General features: G+C 47.1%; 1 protein-coding gene across 1 annotated transcript in view; it reads right to left on the minus strand.

Moving 5' to 3' along the window:
- Nucleotides 1–17,324, minus strand: part of TTC34 (tetratricopeptide repeat domain 34) — a 34,526-nt gene extending 17,202 nt beyond the window's left edge. Inside the window, exons 1-5 of the mRNA XM_066637407.1 lie at nt 15,742–17,324; nt 11,903–12,128; nt 9,659–9,851; nt 4,357–4,523; nt 2,067–2,337 (exon numbers count right to left, since the gene is read on the minus strand). Of these exons, the coding sequence (XP_066493504.1) occupies nt 2,067–2,337; nt 4,357–4,523; nt 9,659–9,851; nt 11,903–12,128; nt 15,742–17,324 (2,440 nt within the window). The remainder of the gene's footprint in view (nt 1–2,066; nt 2,338–4,356; nt 4,524–9,658; nt 9,852–11,902; nt 12,129–15,741) is intronic.
- Between the last annotated feature and the right edge of the window lie 1,740 nt (nt 17,325–19,064).

A 19,064-nucleotide genomic window follows, 5' to 3' on the forward strand; every position in this document is an offset into this window, starting at 1 on the left:
GACGGGCCTTGTATGCTGCTTGAGCTCTCCTCTTTTCCTCAATGACTGGTGTCAACTCCTCAGAGTGGGCTTCAAACCAGTCTGCCGTCTTGTTGGTCTTCTTGCCAAATATGGACAAGGCGTTATTGTAAACGGCATTCTTGAAATGTTCCCATCTGTTGGATGTGTTTGCATCGACCGGGCCTGAAAGAGATTCTTCAAGCGCTCGTGCAAATTCCTCCACTTTTCTCTGATCCCGGGTCTTGCTCGTATCAATGCGAGGTCTTCCTTCCTTTTTTGTGTGGTACAGTTGCTTTGTTTGCAGTTTCACTCTGCTGCACACCAGCGAGTGGTCGGTGTCGCAGGCAGCACCCTGATAGCTGCGTGTGATCTTGATGCTGGGAAGGCTGGAGCGTCTGGTGAGAATCAGGTCGAGCTGGTGCCAGTGCTTTGATCTTGGATGTCTCCAAGAGACTCTATGTTGGGGCTTCATGTTGAAGAACGTGTTGCTGACACAGAGACCATGATGACAGCAAAACTCTAGCAGGCGTTGGCCATTTTTGTTCATCTTCCCAGTGTCGAACTGACCTAAGCAAGTGGGCCACGAACTGTTATCAGCACCAACTGTAGCATTGAAGTCGCCGAGGATGAACAATGGCTCTTTTACGGGGATCTTCTTGATAGTGGTGGCCAGGTCATCATAAAATTTGTCTTTGGCTTCTGCTGGAGACGACAGAGTCGGTGCATAAGCACTGATGAGAGTGACAGGTCCTGCTGATAACTGGAGTTGCAGGGACAAAATTATTTCACTTCCCACAGTAGGTTGGATTTCAGCAGGGTATTTCTGACCGCAAAGCCAACACCATGTTCCCTGGTTTCATTGAAGACCTCAGATCTTCAAGATCCTTCAGTTCCACCACCGTGAGTCGCCACATGGAATCCTGCCCTGTCCGACATCACCACCCTTTTCCCTTTTATACCCTTTTTGCTTGGAACCGCTTCCCAGAACCCCAACTTTTAATTCCTTCAAATCCCTTAACTAATAATAACCAAGCAGGCTTTGAGCCAGTTGCTCCCAACTGGGCCCTGCGTTTAAGGGACCCCCGTGCTAGGGTAAAAATAATTTAAAAATAATAAAATTAATGTTTTATTAACAGCAGGGTGTAGGGGCTCGCAGCCCCCTCTGCGGGCCTCCCCACTGCTGCAAATACTTCCAATTGCTAATCAAAGCTATTTGCAGCAGCAAGGAAGCCTGCAGAGCGGGATGCAAGCCTGTTGCCCCCTGCCAGAGGCCAGCATGAGACCCCAGATCAGTTTAAAAGCCTCTTACTCCCAGCAGCAACATGATCTCTGCAGCATTGCCCCCTTCCCCCCCCCCCTTGCAAGAACTTACCAGGTTCCCAACTCTTCTGCAGGAGTTTGGGAACTCCTGATTTAGATGTTTTGAAGGAAGCCACTACCTCTTCACTTAGGGATTAAAGGATCTGGTATAATTTACAGGGCCAATGTACATATTATAGAGATAAAGTATGGGTAGTGCTTTCCTTGTTGTTTTCTTCTTGTGTAGTTATTTGTTCCATTGTAATATCTATGCATTGTATATTTAAAAAAAAATACTCTGCACATACAGTAGCTATGACTTATTATTAATCTGAATGGCAGTTTATACACAATCATTTATTAAGGATGTATTTAAGTAAAGCCTACCCATTGCAATATAAAACATAAATGGTGTGTGTGTGTGTGTGTGTGTGTGTGTGTGTGTGTGTGTGATATAAACAGTGGTGATAGTAATCCCTATTAAAACTCTACCCCCCTTCCAAAACAAAAAAAAAGGCAATTGACTGAAAGCAGACTGTTCAGGTTTTTAAAAAGGGGACTTCCCAGTCCTACCTAGGGACGGTCACAGAGAGTGTTTGCATGGAACCAGTGAGCTGCCTTGGGTGCCCTTCGGGGAGAAAAGCGGAATAGAAATCGAATAAATAAATAAATCTACGACCAAGCTACAGAACTCCCCCTTTCAAAATAGATCCTGCTGATCACACAAACAGAGAGATGGCCTCCAAGATCTCAGAAAGATCTCTTACCATTTGCTGTTAAGATATCTACATAGATGATGTGGCTCTTTGCTTCCTTGCGGTTGATCTCTAGGAGCGACTCCCCGAGGACGGTGAGCTCCTTCAGGACTTCTGCTCCGGAGAGCTCCTTACCAGCTACCAGCACCAACAGGACATTTCGGCAGTGATCAAGGAGCCACTGGTGGATCAGAAACTGGGCTTCCGGCTTTAGGGTGAGAATTTCAGTGACCACCGAGGCTGGGTTGGCTTGGAGGGCTGAGGTCAAATCATGCACGGCCTCCTACACAAATGAAGCAAGAGCTAATAGAAACACGGCCATCATCATTTGCTCACCTGAAGGTTTGTTTATGAATTCTGCAGTACCAAGAAACATTACAGCACAAGAGCTAATCTCACATACACACACAGAGGAATGACCCAAAAAACCTATACATCAACCACCTTTACATTCTTTTTTTGAGTGCTTTCTTTTCCTGCAATCCAATACATGCTTTCCTGGGAGGTCATCTAGACCAGTGGTTCTCAGACTGTGGGTCCCTGGCCCACCAATAAGTAATGATCCAATTTTTGGTTGTTTGTGAAACTGACAGTGTAGATTAGGCTATGTACATCAAGGGTTAAACAACCTGCTACTTGGGAGGAGCACTGCTGCCCAATCACCATTATAGCCACAGAGGCTTGAGTGGCTGGTAAAGTGAAATGGATTTTTTTAGGTGGGTCCTGATATTAAGAAATTTGAGAACCACTGATCAAGACCAGGGGTGTTCAAATCTTTAGGCAGGAGGGCCACATCATCTCTCCGACTCTGTGTTGGGGGGCCGGGAAAAAAAGAATTTACATTTAAAATTTGAATTAGTTTACATAAATGAACATAAATGAATATACTAGAGATGGAACTTATATGAATGACTGAAGGTCTCTCAATAGCTGAAGGCCTATAAAAGGCCTTGCACAAAGCAAGGCCAGCCTTTCCTTCGCTGCTTCTGCTGCATCACAGATGTGAAACAGCAAGCAGTGGAGGGAGCCCTCGGCCTGCAGCTCATGTGAGAGATTGAACAGTTGCCTTCATGCTGAGAGCAGTTGTGTTGGGCCAGCACAGGCTTCAGCAAGTCTCCAGAGGCTCATTGGAGACTGGGGACTCCCCACAGGCCAGATTGGGAGTCCCCAAGGGCCACGAATGGCCCCTGGGCTGGGGTTTGGGCACCCCTGATCTAGACCAACCACCTGCTCAGAGCAGCAACTCATAAAGAACGCTGGTTACCAGGCACTTATGATATCCATACAAGCCCTTAATTTTTTTTTTTTAAACAAACCACGAGCTAGAAGGATATAATTAGCCTGCACAAAATGCATTATGGGCCGCACAGAAGCAAAATGACATTTAATTAGCCACGTTTTTCTATGAGGTTGGTAAACAAAAGCTCCCATTTTGATCCAAAAGGTATTAAGGATGCTTGTGGCTAGGGGAAAAAAAGAATCTTGTTTATTGTGAAGGACCTGCTATCTTGGAGAGCAGATAAGCCCCCCATGGCAACCCTCGCATTAAAGTATCACTTGGGGTATTTCTGACACTGCATTCAATAGGTGAAAAAAGCACTTTTGAATGTTAATCCCTTCTAATCTTTCTGAACGAAGCTCTTTCTTACCTTTAAATCTGTTTTCTCTGTGGATATTCCTCAGAAAGAAAGCCATCCCCTTATTGCCTAACTGGATCTTGCCTTTGGCCATTCTCACCTTGTGACATTCTTGTGATAAAGCCAAGAGGTCATATGTGGTGCAGGGGTTAGAAAAGGACTGTGTCACTAATAAGCATAGAATGGTAGAGGTGGGATTGTGGAGGTCATTTAGTCCAACCCCCTGTTCAATGTAACCCTGACAGGTGGTCATCCAGCCTCTGTTTGAACACCCCACTTACACTTGGGAAGGCCTTCCTTCTGCCCATCCTAAATCTACTTTTCTCTAGCTTCAATCCATTGGTTCTAATGGGCTCTTGTATATTCAAGGGTCTTAGGTTCATGCTTCACCTGTGGAGCTACTTTGGCTTGTGGGCTTCCTACCAGCCACTGTGAGAAACGAGGTGCTAAACTGGTTAAGTTTGGAGCCCCATCCATCAGGACTTTTCTTATGATATTACACTCCTCAGTTGCCCTTGCAATGAACAAACATTCTTAGCTCTACCTGTGAACATGTTCAGAGTCTTCTCTCAAAGCCTGTTCTGGAACAAGGTGGCTTGCCCCGAACTTGACTCAAAGTCCTGTTGAATCACCACCATCATCAACAACAACAAACAATGTGCTACCTCCTTCTGATTCAAGGCCAGATGAATGAAACCTCTTCCACTCAGAGCCTGCACATTCTCAGGGTCCACTTTCAAGATGGTGTTGAAATCAAAGATGGCTGTTTTCCTCTGGCCAAGCTGCCCATAACATCGGGCTCGGGCAAGGAGAGAATCCACACCAAAACCTCCTGGGTAAGATTAAAACAGAAACAAAAACTAACAACCAGATTTCAACATGCAATACCGTTCTTAAGGAAATGCAGAACTTGAAATATTTATTTAATTCATCGTCCCACCTTTCCTCTGAGGAGCTCAAGATGGCATTCATGAAGGGTAGGAAGATGCTAGGCCCCTGGAAGCTCTTTTCTTTGTTTGTAGAACTCTGAAAGTGTGAAATGGTGGCTTGGGAAGGCAGAGCCAAGTCACAAAATGGTGGTTTGGGGAGGTAGAACCAAAGTCTCATAGCCATGACTTGATGTGGGGGATAAACACCACCATCACCACCCATTTGAATATATCAGCCAAGCTGGATGTTGGCACATCCTTCAAGGTGGGGATGTTGGCAAGTCCTCCAAGTCACCCAGGCATCCAGATAATCCTCCCAACTCTCTTGCTCTCCTGCAGCTGCATCTCCAAGGAGCAGATGGAAAGCCCCTTGCCAGGGTTAATTTTCCAGGACTGCCCCCTGCTTTCTCCTGGGTGACTCCCCAAATGATTCCATTGTCACTCTGTGGCCTGATGACTCCTAAATGGGAAGGAGGGCAGATGAAAGAGGCTCATCTTATCTCAGTCTCACCAGGAGGGGGACATGAAGAGTGACATGATAAGGGATAAGTTAAGTGTTACCAGACTGCAGGGAGCTCCAAGACAAACTTTGTTCCAGATGCCTCCTGGCCCTGATTATTCAAATCCCACTCCACATCTCTGAATTTGGAGCTAGGTACTCTGCCAGCCTTTGATCACTTTCCTGAATTGACAGGCAGGCAGAGAAGGACAAGAGAAGTTCCCAGGTTGTCAGAGTTGGGCTCCTCAAGGACCATCTCTGGGTGGAGGGGGAGGGGGTCAAGATTAGGTTCCCCAGGGTAGGACACTAAATAGTCACATTTTATTAGATTCTTTGGATGTAGCTCATTTCTGAAGGTCAACCAGTTAAATATGGGGAAGCTAGCATATGATGTTGTAAACCAGGTCAGCTGAATGCCTCAATGACTAACAGCCACAATGCAGAGATATAAAACATCTGGCATGGCCTGAAGACTTCTACAGAACAATGAGGGCTTAAGTACTAAGCACCAAGATACAGATCTCTCTTCATCTTCCATGCACCAAGATATAGATCTGTCTTTATCTTCTGAAATAACGGGCTGATCATAAGGAGCGACTGACAGTGCTGAACCAGATTGAAGCGCTTGACAAGTCATGTCTTCCCAAGCAGAATGGCCAAAGCCAGTGGTTTTCAAGCACAGTAGCTACATTGGGGGATGGAGATGTCTCCTGAACAACTCATGGTTGCCTGCCATGGAACCCCTGAGTGTTGTGCAGAGCACAGGAAGAGCCCAACTGGATCAGGTCAAAAGGGCCTCCCACTGTGGCTACGCTACTTATTGACATTTGCAAGTGCTTTAGTAAAACACTACGACAGAAAGTATCTGGTAAAACACTGCACAGAATTAATCTGGTGAAGGCTCTGAATGCTACAGGGCATGCTCTGTTCACACATGGCATTGGTGCCACCATTTCCCTGCGTGGCTAGCCAAAGATACATCCCAAATTTCTCTTTGGCTGTGAACTGCAATTGACAGGGGCGCATTGGGCTCTCCAGGAAAGGATGCTTGGAAAGCTTCTTGAAAAAACCTTGCTCGAAACAATGTTGACTCAAAATGTCCCCTCAAAATTCCACAGATGTCTCACCCGAGGTGTCATCTGCCTTTCACTACAGATTCTACCTTCGGTGACATGTTTTGCTGCCATCTCCAATTCTCACTTCCTTACAGCATATTCCAGAGAGATGAAACATGCTCAGAGGAGCATGAAGGAGCATTTACCACCACCTAGTGGAGAGTTTTCTCTTTTCCTTTGAATTGGGGTTCTGGCTTTCATGATAAGGCAACAGAAGAGGCATGAACTCGTGCATCAAAAAGGCATTTCTCATAAATGAAATCTTTATACTGAGTTCTGTTGTCTGAAATTGGACAGATTTATCTCATTCCCTCTGAAGATCAAATAAAAATCCTCGTTTTCTTTTCATCTTATCATAAGGCAGAGAAGTGCTACTGGGCAGTCGCTTTGAGTACTGCGCATGTAACCATGTGGGACGCTAGTTGCCTGAAATTTCCAGCCATGGGCAATGGCGGCTACGCCTTATATTTCTGATTCAGTAGCAGAGGCCTGATATAATTCCCCTTATTCTCTAGGCTGGCAGAAATTGTGAGCCAAAACAGAGCTACTCACAAACAAGGGTCCTAACTTTGGGCAATTCTGAGCAGGTGGCCTGTGACATTCCACCCATTTTACCTTGGAGGAGTCAGCAGTAGCATGTAACCATGTGGGAAGGGTAGCCACACTCTCCTTGCACACAAATAAATGTCCCATCACCCTGTCCATCTTGCACTTGTTCCCAACCTGTGGTCTGTGGACTACAGGTGGTCCGTGAGACCCTGAGAAGTGGTCCACAAGGTTTCAGGGGGGAAAAAAAAATTACCTTTGACCACTACCAGTGTCTTGCCAAACAAGCAGTCTCCCACAGGCCACCAAAGATGGTGGAGACTGCCCACAGCCACAATCTGCCCACTATCTGCTGGCAGTGAGTGTCAGCTGTGGCTGGTCTATTCTCTGTCCTCTCTGATAGTCTATAGGGCAGTGCTTGGGAGATAGGCCACCAGAGAGGGCAGAGGCCAGACCACCCACAGCCACACATGGTCCATGAAGATTACAATTTTTGCCTCAGTGGTCCTTGGGTTCCTAAAGATTGGGAACTACTGATGTAGAGTGAGGGCAACATGATACAGAAAGCTTACCCTCACTTGGAATTGACTCCCTTTGCTCTCAGCGATCAAATGATTAATAAACGCCTGGCGGGGGGGGGGGTTAAATTATTTCAACATCCAATGAATCTTTTTGACGGGAGACTTGGGAAAGACAAATAGAAGGTACTTCTTCATGTAGCGCAGAGTTAGTCTGTGGAATTCATTGCCATAAGATGTGGTGATGGCCACTAGCTCAGCTGGCTTTGAAAGGGACTTGGACAAATTCGTGGAGGAGAACAAATCTATCAATGGTTACTAGTTATACACTGCCCCAGGTTCCATAGCAGTGCATCTCTGAATATCCATCACCGAGGAGCAATGGCAGGAGAGAAGTGTTTTGCATATGGTCTTCACATTTGTAGACTCCAAGGGAAACAGGACGCTGGACTCAAGGGGTCTTGGGACTAATCCAGCATGGATTTTCTCAAGCACATAATGTAGCTCAGTTTATTCCAATGTTGATAGATGTCCTCCAAGCTCAATCCCTGCCAGCAGCAATTTCAGAAGGGCTGGTAAACAGTTCTGTGAAGTTCTGGAGATAACACAGACCTTGATGAACCAATGCTCTGACTCAGAAGAAGACAACTTCTTACAGTCCTAATTGGCATCAACCACCAGTACAGGGGTGTCAAACTCATTTCAACAGCGGGCTGAACCACATTCATGACCCTGCTAAGGGTCAGAAGTGACATCATTAAGCAGGGAGTGATGTCATTAAGCACACGTTGGTCAGATATTAGCACTTTGTTCTCACATAGGAACTCATCAGAAGAGAAAATGTGCAAATCTTGATTAATATTTTTAAGATATTGGAGAGTCCATCATGTGGGCCAGATAAAGAGCTTCTGGCCACAGGTCTTATGGTTGAGACTGCTGAACTAGCAGGTCTAGATTTCTCCCTGACATGCTACTTTTCTGTGTACAGAGATTTTTTTTTTTTTAACAGTCACAGGAAACTGCAATCTGAAATGGCACAGACCACATGCAACTTTACCCACTTCGACCCACCCCATTGATTGATGACTTCTCTTTCCTCCTTTCTTGGTGTCTCGGTAAGAGTCAACTGACTTCTGCATGACCCTGTTTCAGAAAGCCTTATTGCTTTGGTAACTTGCCCATCAAGGTCCAAGTCTCCCCCGAAGACATTGCACCAAGTTAGTTGACGTCAGAACCAAAGGGATTTATTTTATATTTCTGGACAAAATGCAGCTTTGTTCTTCAGTTGAGGCTCATGCAACATCCTCCATGCCCAAAACGTAAGTAGTGATGAGGCTTGGGTAAAATCCACAGCCTTTGGAAAGAAAGCAAGGAGACACTTTCCAAATTGCTGAATTGCTCGGTCTTTGGATTCATCTTGAAATTTAACCTATAACTTCTAAGGTTTTTCTCTAGGCGTGCTTTTGTTCACATCCAAAAGCAAGAATGCCTGAGACACTCTGCAGAATTTTGGCAGATATTCAATGCTGCTGTTAGGTTGGCAGGGCTCCTGGGAAAGACCCTGCAGTGGGACCCCTTGAACAGTCCCAGGGCAGGGCTGGCCCATCCATAAGGCCAACTGAAGCCATTGCCTCAGGCAGCAGGTTAGTGATGGGCACTGTCCACCTTCTTGCCTCCACTACTTCTCCAATCCACTCCCTGGACTGGAAGAGAGGGGGCAGAGAGGAAGTGTGGAGGGGAGGGGAGCGTGGAATGTGAACATTGGAGAGTGGGAGCAGCAGAGGGTGGCACATCATTGGACAAGGGGGACAGCATTTGGCATTCAGGCATCAGGAGGTCTTGGCCTGGCTCTAGTTCAAGGGTTAGTCTGGCTAGGTGGGCAGTCTAACTGACATAGGCCCTAGCCAGTTTCTGATGTTCCTCTTGAAAATACAATGTATTCCTATCAAGGTAATTTAAAACATTGATATCTCACCTTTCCATTAATACACCTGACAGCCTATCTAGTCTAGCTTCCTGTATTTCACAGTGACCTCTTGGTAGCACCCAAGCAACAAGATTCCTGTATCACATTGCCACTACTTTGTATCTGGCATTCAAAGATAGGCTACCTCTCAGAGGTTGCATACAGTCATCATGGCTTGTAACCTGTGATGGACTGTTCCTTTTTAATGTCCAATCCCCCTTTCAAGGCATCTAGGCCAGGTGCCATCACCACATCCAGCAGCAAGGAGTTCCACCGATGCCATGAATTTGACTTGAGATCTTCTGCATGATGTGTTTGACCACCAAACTACAGCCCTTCCCTGATGGTTTGCATTTGTGTGTTGGCATACTGGCCCAAAGACGACTTGTTTTACCGGCTGCAGTAATGGCAAAGCTCAGGTAGGTGATGGCTTCTTTGATGTAACCCTCGCCTTGCTTATTCTTCAGGAGCGTCATGGCCCGGGCGTGACAGTGTTTGCTCAACAATGTCTGGTCTCCGTCTTTTAAAACTTTCACAACAGACAAGAAGCCACAGGTGTCGCCAGCCTGGGTCATTTTCTTCAGGTGCTGCATTAAAAAAGAGACAGAGAAGGAAGCGGCATGAACAGTGATCCCCAAACCATGCATTGAGATGGATTCCTTTACGAGACATCTTTTTTTAAAAAAAAAATTGAAAGCTCCAGTGAGTACCAAGACTCCCACCCCAAAGGAGTTTCTCCGCCGTGTCTCTGAATGAATCACTGCTCTGCCTTTTTCTCTTTTCAGTTTAGCTCCTGATGGGGATTACTTCTCTGCCATACTTCTCTGCTGAGACCCTGAAGAATCACTCTCCTTCCGAAGAGGATGATCAGTCCTGGTTCCACAATAGGCTGAAGCTGGGGGAATGAACAGATGATGGTCAAAGGTGCCAACAGTTACATAGATGACACAAGGCAGGCTGGGGTCAAGTGCAGGATCAGGTAGCCAAAACTTAAAAGGATCAGAAACAGATATCATGGCTGAAGACAGCTAAGCTGATTATGTACAGAAGCAGTGTAGCTGCTCCACTAAGAAGCCAAGCCTGGAGTCTCTGGTATATAGGGCCAGCCAAGCTCCTATTGGCTCATCAGATCATCTGGGCTGAAGAGCTGCTGTACCAGTTCTGGCCAAGATATGGGTGGCGTACAATAGGAAACAGGCCAATAATAGCTCTGTCTGCTTGGGTGGGATAGGAAGTGGGGTACTGGAGCCCTACTGCTGTGTCCATGCTTGAGACCCCTTCCAGAAAACTGAGACCCCTTGGACCCCTATCAGAAATCTGGGGTCCAAAGCATTAGCAGGTAGATGAACAAGGACTCATGAGATAAAGAAGAGCAATGTGTATTTCACATGTAAGCCCAGATGAGTGTTTCTGCTGCAGCAAATATCCTGTGAGGAAATAAGGTTTCTCTGATAGGAATGCTTTTCTTTCTTTGAATAGGCAACACTGCCCTCTGCTGGTCAATGCTGCCTCATAACTGCCTCAAAATGTGACATATGGCTAAGATGCTTTTCCCCCTAACATGGGATGGATACTTGCACTGGAGCCGGCACAAGGTCTCCTGGCTCCTGAAGCAGCATATGCAATGCTGCCCCCCTTACCTGCTGATGTGCCAACCTCTTCTCCTCCCACATCCTGGACTGGAAAAAGAAGAGGCAGTCAGAGCATAAGTGTGGAGGAGAGAAGAGTGATCAGCTAGGGTAGGGGTGCCCAAACCCTGACGCAGGGGCCACTTGCAGCCCTCGAGCCCTTGGGGAGCTCCTGGTCTCCAATGAGCCTGTGGCCCTCCAGAGACTTGCTGGAGCCCATGCTGGCCCAACACAACTGCTCTCAGTGTGAGGGCAACTGTTCAACCTCTCGCACGAGCTGTGGGACAAGGGCTCCCTCCACTACTTGCGGTTTCACTTCTGTGATACAGCAGTGGCAGCGAACAAAAGGCTGGTCTTGCTTTGTGCAAGGCCTTTTATAGACCTTGAACTACTGCAAGACCTTCATTCATTCATATAAGTTCCATCTCTAATAAATTCATTTATGTAAATTTATTCAAATTTTAAATGTTAATTCTTTTTTTTCCCCAGCCCCCGACACAGTGTCAGAGGGATGATGTGGCCCTCCTACCAAAATGTTTGGACACCCCTGGGGTAGAGTGTCTCTGAGGAGGAGGAAGAGTGGAAGCAGAACGGTGTATAGAGGTGGGAGGGGCTCCTCACCAACCTGCTGCCTGAGGCAACCCCCTCACATAGAAGGTCAGCAGATCTTCTTGTACGACCACCAACACTTTCTGGAATTATCATTAATTATTATTGATATTAATAGAATAATATATTTTCATTATTAACAATATTATGAATTACTATGTTATTGATCACTATTAATATTATTAATAATAATGATCATACTACATCTATATGGTGCACTGTGAGCATGAAAGCTCATCCTTACCCCATTTATTGATTTACTCTGCTAGGTAAACTGCCTTGCAGACTGCTCTTGGCTGAGAAGGGTGATAGAAATATCCTTAATGATTAATTAATTAAGACATACAATTTTGCTGTTGCACTGAGAATGACCCTGCAATGTACATTAAGTGATCTCATACCTGGTTGCAATCGTATAAAAATCCTTTCTTCAGTTGAAGAAAGGCCAGCCTGGCTAGGATAGCGGATCTCTGGGAAGTTTTGGAGAGTGCCACCAGGAGAATCTTGTGAGCTTCTTCCACCCGCTCCATCTGGTAAAGAGCATCTGCACACAAGATCTGAGATACCTCATCAGACGCGTCCAGGTCTAACAAGAGACAGGCCAGCTGGTGAACCCCAGATGCATCCCTGAACAAAGAAACCAGAAGAGAAGCCCTTCAGAAGACCACCTTCCTCCCATTCTACAACTAATACTAAATCAGCATTCAGTTAACAAATACTAAAGTAGTAAGTTAACTACCGTAGATACTCAGGTATAGTACTTGAAATTTTTGCCAAGTAATCAAGCTCCAATTCGCCTTATCTCCGGGTCAATCAGAGGGCAGAGCCTTTCAACTCTGAACAGTTTGGTTTCTCCACTAAGCTTAGGCAGGCAGCTGGTTAGTTGCTATAGTTACTTTCCTGGGACGTTTCAGCCAAAGTTAACCTTTTATTCCCCTCTGTTCCCTTTTGCTGCTGCAACCCGATTCCCTTTTTCAAAGGCTTTGCATTTGGCAGAGGTCTTTTTTTCAACACCAGGACGGGCTCCCCTTTCCATTTGAAGCAACAATTCCCAGACTACAATTCAATGCAGCATTACTTAAGAATAACACCCATGGAAAGCAGTGGGTCTACTTCTGAGTAAAAAGGATTGCAAATATATGCAGCTGCATCTCTCTTGCAAATATATGCAGCTGCAGCTGCTGTGAATTGAATTGTACACTCTCAGTTATGCGTTATGGGTTGTATGTAGAGCTTCTGGCTTAACACACCAGACACCTTAAAGGTGGATTTGGTTCATGGTTCTCCTGCAGTGGTTGCCAACCTTTTTCACTTGCATATCCCTTGACAATAATAAATTGTACCCTTCATATTAGCAAAATGTTTGTAATAATACAAGCCCTCATCTCCTCTCTATGAAAACCCAGACTTCATGTATTCATCACAGTATTTTCTCTTTTTATCTGTTTGAGGAACAGAAGACTCTGCCTTTGCACTGTTTTGCACCAGAAGTGTGCTGAGAAATTCTGGGTGATTGATCACTTTACATATTATGTTTCAGCTTTTTTGCTGTGCTGGTTTTCAATCACTGGTTCATACATCAATTGATGACCAAAAACTAGCTGTTGGTGGGGCTTTCAAAGCCAACTAGCTACCTCCCTTCCTGCCCTGCTGGTCCTTGCAAGGCATTCTGGAGCATGACCTGCCTTTTTCTACCATTATTCCATTCTTTTTCAAGTACCCCTAAAGGTCCTGTTGAGTGTCCCTGGGAGTACATGAATACCAGGTTGGGAACCACTGATATACTGGTATGTTGTTTACAGTGCACTTACTCTGATAGTGTTTACAAAAAAGGTGGTGAAGACCAGAATTTAAAAAGAATAAAAATGTATCTTATGATCTTTTACTATGTTTTTAATAAATTAGAGGCTACAGTTCTTAGGTAACAATTAGTGGTAGGTTATTTTTCAGGATCTGGTCTGGGGTAAAATCAGACAAAACTATAGTCAGATACCCCTCTAAGTTTAACCCCCGACTTATCCAAGGGTCATAGAAAATTCCATGATTCCATGATTGTTGGCTGAAAGCCTGCCCTCGACTTATCTGTGGGGTTGACTTATAGGCAAGTATCTATGGTACTAATAGTAAATTAGCAGTTAACGGCTAGTAGTAAATTGGTAGTAAACTTTACTACTAGTAGCAAACTAATACCAAATAGTAGTGATTTCCAGGATCCAAAATGCTTCTCAGACTTTATTTCAATAATAAAGAAAATTGAAACATCCACATTAGGCAGGTCAGTTGGTCTCTGAAAGCGTAACAGGATGTTTCCCACATTCCCCACAGTGTCAAGGAGGGATCTACACATGCAAAAGACATGTCCCCACAGAAGGATGTCCCTGGCGTTGAGAAGAACAAGGAAGCCTTTCTTTGCACAGAACTCACGCAAGAGAACTGGAGTCAGTCACTTCCCTTCTGGCCGCCTTCAGGGAGCACTGTGTAGTAGCAAGGCTCAGGAGGGCCTGAAGATGTTCTGAAGATGCAGAGAATGAGATGCTTGAGCCCTGCTGCCCCAGTACAAGACTTCCAATGCCTTACACCCACGTCCGCCCTGGTTCAGCCTCACACAGGGACCCACAAGAAGTGATAAGGCAAGTTCGTCAGCGTTATAGGACCCTGGAGAACTTCAAGGCAGTGACCTGATCTGCCAAGTGGCCCAGCCCCAACTGAGCTCTTTTGTGGTTCCGGATGCTAATTATGCTTTTCATAATGCCTCCACCCCACTAGTTAATAGATTCCCCTGTCTGTTATCTGAGGTTAGGGTCATGACTCCATTCCACAACAAAACCCCTTGATCATGGTCATAGTTGAAGCCACAAATTACATGCATCTGATGCTTTTTAAAAGAACCTAACAGTCTACATTCAGGTGAAGATGAAGGAGTTCCAATATTGAAATCTTAAAACTGCATTTCCCAAATTCAGTGAAACAAGTGAATGCTACTTCAGGGCTTGAAGTCTTGAACACAAATAGGTCACTTAAATCAGAATATTCCCTTTCTGGAAGGAAATGTTCATTTAAAAGCATAAATGTACAGAACTGACCCATCTTTTAGATGTTGGCCTACTAAATCATGGAAAACATAAGTACATAAGAAGAGCCCTGTTGGATCAGGCCAATGGCCTGCATCTCTTATTCCACAGTGGCCCACTGAATGCCTCTTGGAGCACACCGGACAACAAGGTATCTATATCCCACTGCTACTCCCTTGCATCTGGTATTCAGAGATGGTTTACCTCTAAAATCTGGAGATTGCATACAGTCATCATGACTTGTAACCTGTTTGGACTTTTCCTCCTGTCAGGGTTCCCCTACTCCCTCGAGTCCCCAGCTTACCCAAGGAGGAGGCTTCTGGACCAGAGCAGAGGCAGCAGCCTTCCCAGCCCTCTCAGGAACAACCCTGGCAACTCCAGGTGAGAGGAGGTGGGAGGGAAACAGAGAGAGGAAGGAGAGGAGTTGGGGTAAGCCCAGGGAAAGGCAGGCCCAGAGACAGGCCCTTTTTATACCATCCCTGTGAGGGAAGGGGAGGGGCCAAAGGGGAGGGGTCTGCCCTACATAAACCTGGAGGCCAGGGATGACAAGGCAATTGGGAGTTAGAAGAGCAGGCAGGAGGATCTGCTGCTAGCAGCCCCTGCTCCTGACTAATGAATGCTGCCAACCCAAAGAAGGGGAACCGGGTGACGCAACCCCCCCCTTTCTTGTGGGGAGCAAGTCTGAAGCCTCCACAAGGAGGCCCCCTCGGAAAGGCCGGGCGGGCCCTCCCCTCCCCCACAGGGAGGCCTCACACCTCCATCAATCTTTCCAATCCCTTTTGAAAGGCATTCAAGCTAGGTATTGTCAGCACATCATGTGGCAAGGAGTTTCACAGATTAATTACACTCTGGGTAAAGAAATACAGGTGTGCCCCCATATCCATGGGGGTTCTGTACCAGAACACAGCCCCCCCCCAGTTAAGTGAAACCGTGGATATGGGCAAAAGCCTCTCCCTCACCTCCCACACATGGGGGGGGCCCTGTGGACCTGATCAGCAGACAAGTGAATCTTTGGCGATAGGGGGTCCCACTGTATTCCCTTTAGTCAGTTCTGATTAGTCAATTTAAGTGGATTTCCCCTGGTTCTGGGGTTGTTTGAGAGAGAACTTCCCTCTTTCCAATCTTTCCACTCCACGCATTAGTTTATATGTCTCAGACCCCAATCTTACCCTTCTTTCACCTGGACTTCATTTAACCCTCCTGGTTTATTCTGTCGGGAGGCCATGCTGCCACTTGTGTTCTGAGTCTTCTCCAATATCTTCTGAGCTTCCTCTTGAAGGACTACCAGAAGGAAGCCTCTGTGGTTCCATGGGATGTAGGACTTGATAGCAAAGCTGGTTTCATCAAATCTAAGCCGGCAAGCAGTGACATAGTCCAAGGCTGCCAAGTAAGGGTTTCCGCCCAAAACCCGGATTAAACCGCGGCCACACAATGCTTTGATGCAACTGCTGGGGTGCGGGGAGTTGTGTTCGATGATCTCCTGGAAGTCGCGGAGGGAGTCTTGGTAGCGTTTGGCATGGAGGTGGCAAAATCCCCTCAGGGCGAGTAGTGTGTTGGAGTAGGTCTCTTGCTCACACCCCAGCAGTAGATTACAAATCCCCAAGGCGCCTTCGATGTTGCCGTCCAAGAGGTAGCAGTCTGCCAGTCGGACATTAAGTTCCCGCCTGGCCCCCGGAGAGATCTGAATGAGGAACTGAAGGGTGTGGATCACCGGAGCGAGCAGCTCCTTGCCACCATTGCTCCGGATCTCTGGTCGAGTGCGCACTGCTTCTCTGTAGGCGATGAAGTCCACATTGAGGGTAGCTCTGGCATGCTTTTCGATCCTCTCCGCATCCAAAGCAGAAAACAGCTCCTTGAAGCACTTTTTGGCCAGCTTAGGGCTGACCCCAAAGGCAGCGGTCAAATCCCCCAGCATTTCCTGCACATGCCCCCCCAGGGAGAAGTAAGCAGCTGCCCTGCCCATGAGCAGGCCAGCAGCTTGTTCATCCCCAAACGCATTGCCATTGGACAAGGCCTGCAGAGCTTTGCTGTAGACCGACAGGCAATCTGTATACTTGTGTTTCTCCAAGAGGTGTGCCGCGTGGGCTCGGCAGACATGAATGTCCTCTGGTGCCACAGCCACCAGAAAATCATAACAATCCCTTTGCCAGCTGTCCAGGCTCCTGCCACAGGTCTCTCGAGAAGAGATGGACTCTAAGAAGACCCCGAGGATCTGCTGCAAATGCCCCTTTTGCTTGCCACTTACAAACCGCACAGTCTCGTCCCGGTGTTTCCGAAAGGCATGGAGATACTCTGGGAGGCCAGCCGGGTGTCCAGACAACACTAAGGCCAAAGCCCTGAGAAGGAGCAGCTCCACACAGGGGTGAACGTCAAGGAGAGCATCACACCGGCTGACGACTTCCTGGCAGCGGCCCAGCGCCAGCAGAGCTTCCATCTTGCAAAGCGAGGCAGCCAGGTTGTTGGGGCTGAGAGTGGAGAGGAAGACAGCAGCAATCCCCACATTGGGCAGAGGGGCAGAGAGGCTGCTGCACTGCACCTTGGGGATGGAGCCCCTGCCTCGGCACCATGTCTCAAGCGTGGCAATCACTTTCCCCCGAGATTCCTTCCCCAGGGACTCCACCTTCTGGAGGGTCACGGGGGCACTGCAGCTGAACGCTGCTGTGTAAAAAGCTGTGGCTTGAGACAGCTCCTTGGTGGCTAGACGCTCGTCCCCTTCCTTGCAGAGCTGCACGGCCTGCTCCCTTGATGACATGATGGCCTTTCCATCATCAGCAGTGGTGTTGACTCCACTTGCAGGCCTGTTTTTTTAAGTAGAAAAAATCAGTTAATAAGTACAGTGGGAGGCATAGAATGGGGGGGGGGTCAGAGCTCAGCAAGAGATTAGCTGCCTTTCACGCACAAGGTCCCAGAAGCCACATGCTATCCTCTGCTCCTCCTATCCTCCAGGGCAGGAGGTCTGGTCTAGAGGGTAGAGCCTCCATTTGCCTGAAGATTAACATCCACAAGGTCGCCAGTTCGAGGCCACCGGCACCGTGCGACCTTGAAGCAGCTGGCAAGCTGCAGCTGAGCTGTTCCATCTGCTCTGAGTGTGGGAGGATGGAGGCCAGAATGTTAAACCAGATCGGAGTGTAACACCTTGAATGTGGTGGTTCTTGAAAGAGAGAACCTTCTTTCAATTTGTAAAAATCCCTGCGTGGATTTAATAAGCCTGCCTGTGTAAACCACCTTGAATAAAGTCTTGAATAAAGACCAAGAAAGGCGGTATATAAATACTGTATATTATTATTATTATTATTATTCTCCAATGCTGCAGCTCAGTACTCTCCCCCCTCCAATGTTCTAGCTCCACACTCTCCTCCCCTCCACAGCCAGGGTGGGGTAGTGATTTGAGAGGTGGACTGAGACCTGTAAGATCCAGGTTCGAATCCCCCCTCAGCCACAAAGCTTCCTGGGTGACCTTGGGCCAGTCACTTTCTGTCAGCCTCACCTACCTCACGGGGTTGTTGTGAGGACAAAAAGGAGGGGAGCAGCTGTGTACACTGCCCTGAGCTCCTTGGAGAAAGTGCGGTATAAAAATGTGAAAAATTAAAATAAAAAATAAAAAATAATAAATTTCTTCTTCCGCTCTGTCCCCCTCTTCCTTTTCCACTTCAAGGAGTAGTCGGAGGAGGAAGAGCAATGAAAGCAAGAAAATAGACAGAGATGGATCCCCCCCCCCCCGCCAATCTGCTACCTAAGGCAACTGCTTCAGTTGGCCTCATGGATGGGCCGGCCCTGCTGCCACCATGAATGAGAGACTGTGAGTTGCTACAAGGGAAGGAAGTCCTTTCATGTCCGCCGTCCGCCCCCAATACTTTCTTCCTCTTCTGTGGAAAATCAGGAGCAAGAAAATAAGAATGTGCAGGAGGGGTTGGGAACTCACATGTTAAAGCTGCTGCTTGACTTCTTATATGGTGGTGTTTGTGGTGGTCCCATCCAGCTTTCACTGGCAAAAATACTTGCTTCAGCCCATTTTCTTACGGCCGCACCCCAGAGAGGCAGCTGCCGCTCGCAGAAAGCCACAGAGGGACAGCGGCTGCTCAGCCTTCCACATGTCCTACTGTTTCCCAGGAGACAGTAAACACTAGTCTAGGCTGCTTGGACCAAGCAGGGAGGGAGGGGGAAAGGGGGAGAGAGCAACAATTGAAGCCCTTGGCCTTGGGCCAAAGGAGGAGGACACCTCTACAGTACAGAGCTGGTGCAGAGTAGCAGCTAAAAGACCACCACAAACAGTTTTCCTCTGATTTCCATCTTGCCTGTGAAATGAATCAGTGGCCTTGGGCAAGCCATCCTCTCCGTGCCTCAGTCTTTCCATCTGCAAGATGGGGGTAAGAATACTGAGTTCTCTTACAGGGTTGTCGCAAGGACTGCAGCAAGATAACACACATGGTGTGTATGCTCAACAAATATGCTATAATACAGCTGAGAGGAATGGAGGGGGCCACCAATAATG

This window comes from Tiliqua scincoides, chromosome 9, assembly GCF_035046505.1.
Source record: "Tiliqua scincoides isolate rTilSci1 chromosome 9, rTilSci1.hap2, whole genome shotgun sequence".
Taxonomy (NCBI): Eukaryota; Metazoa; Chordata; class Lepidosauria; order Squamata; family Scincidae; genus Tiliqua; species Tiliqua scincoides.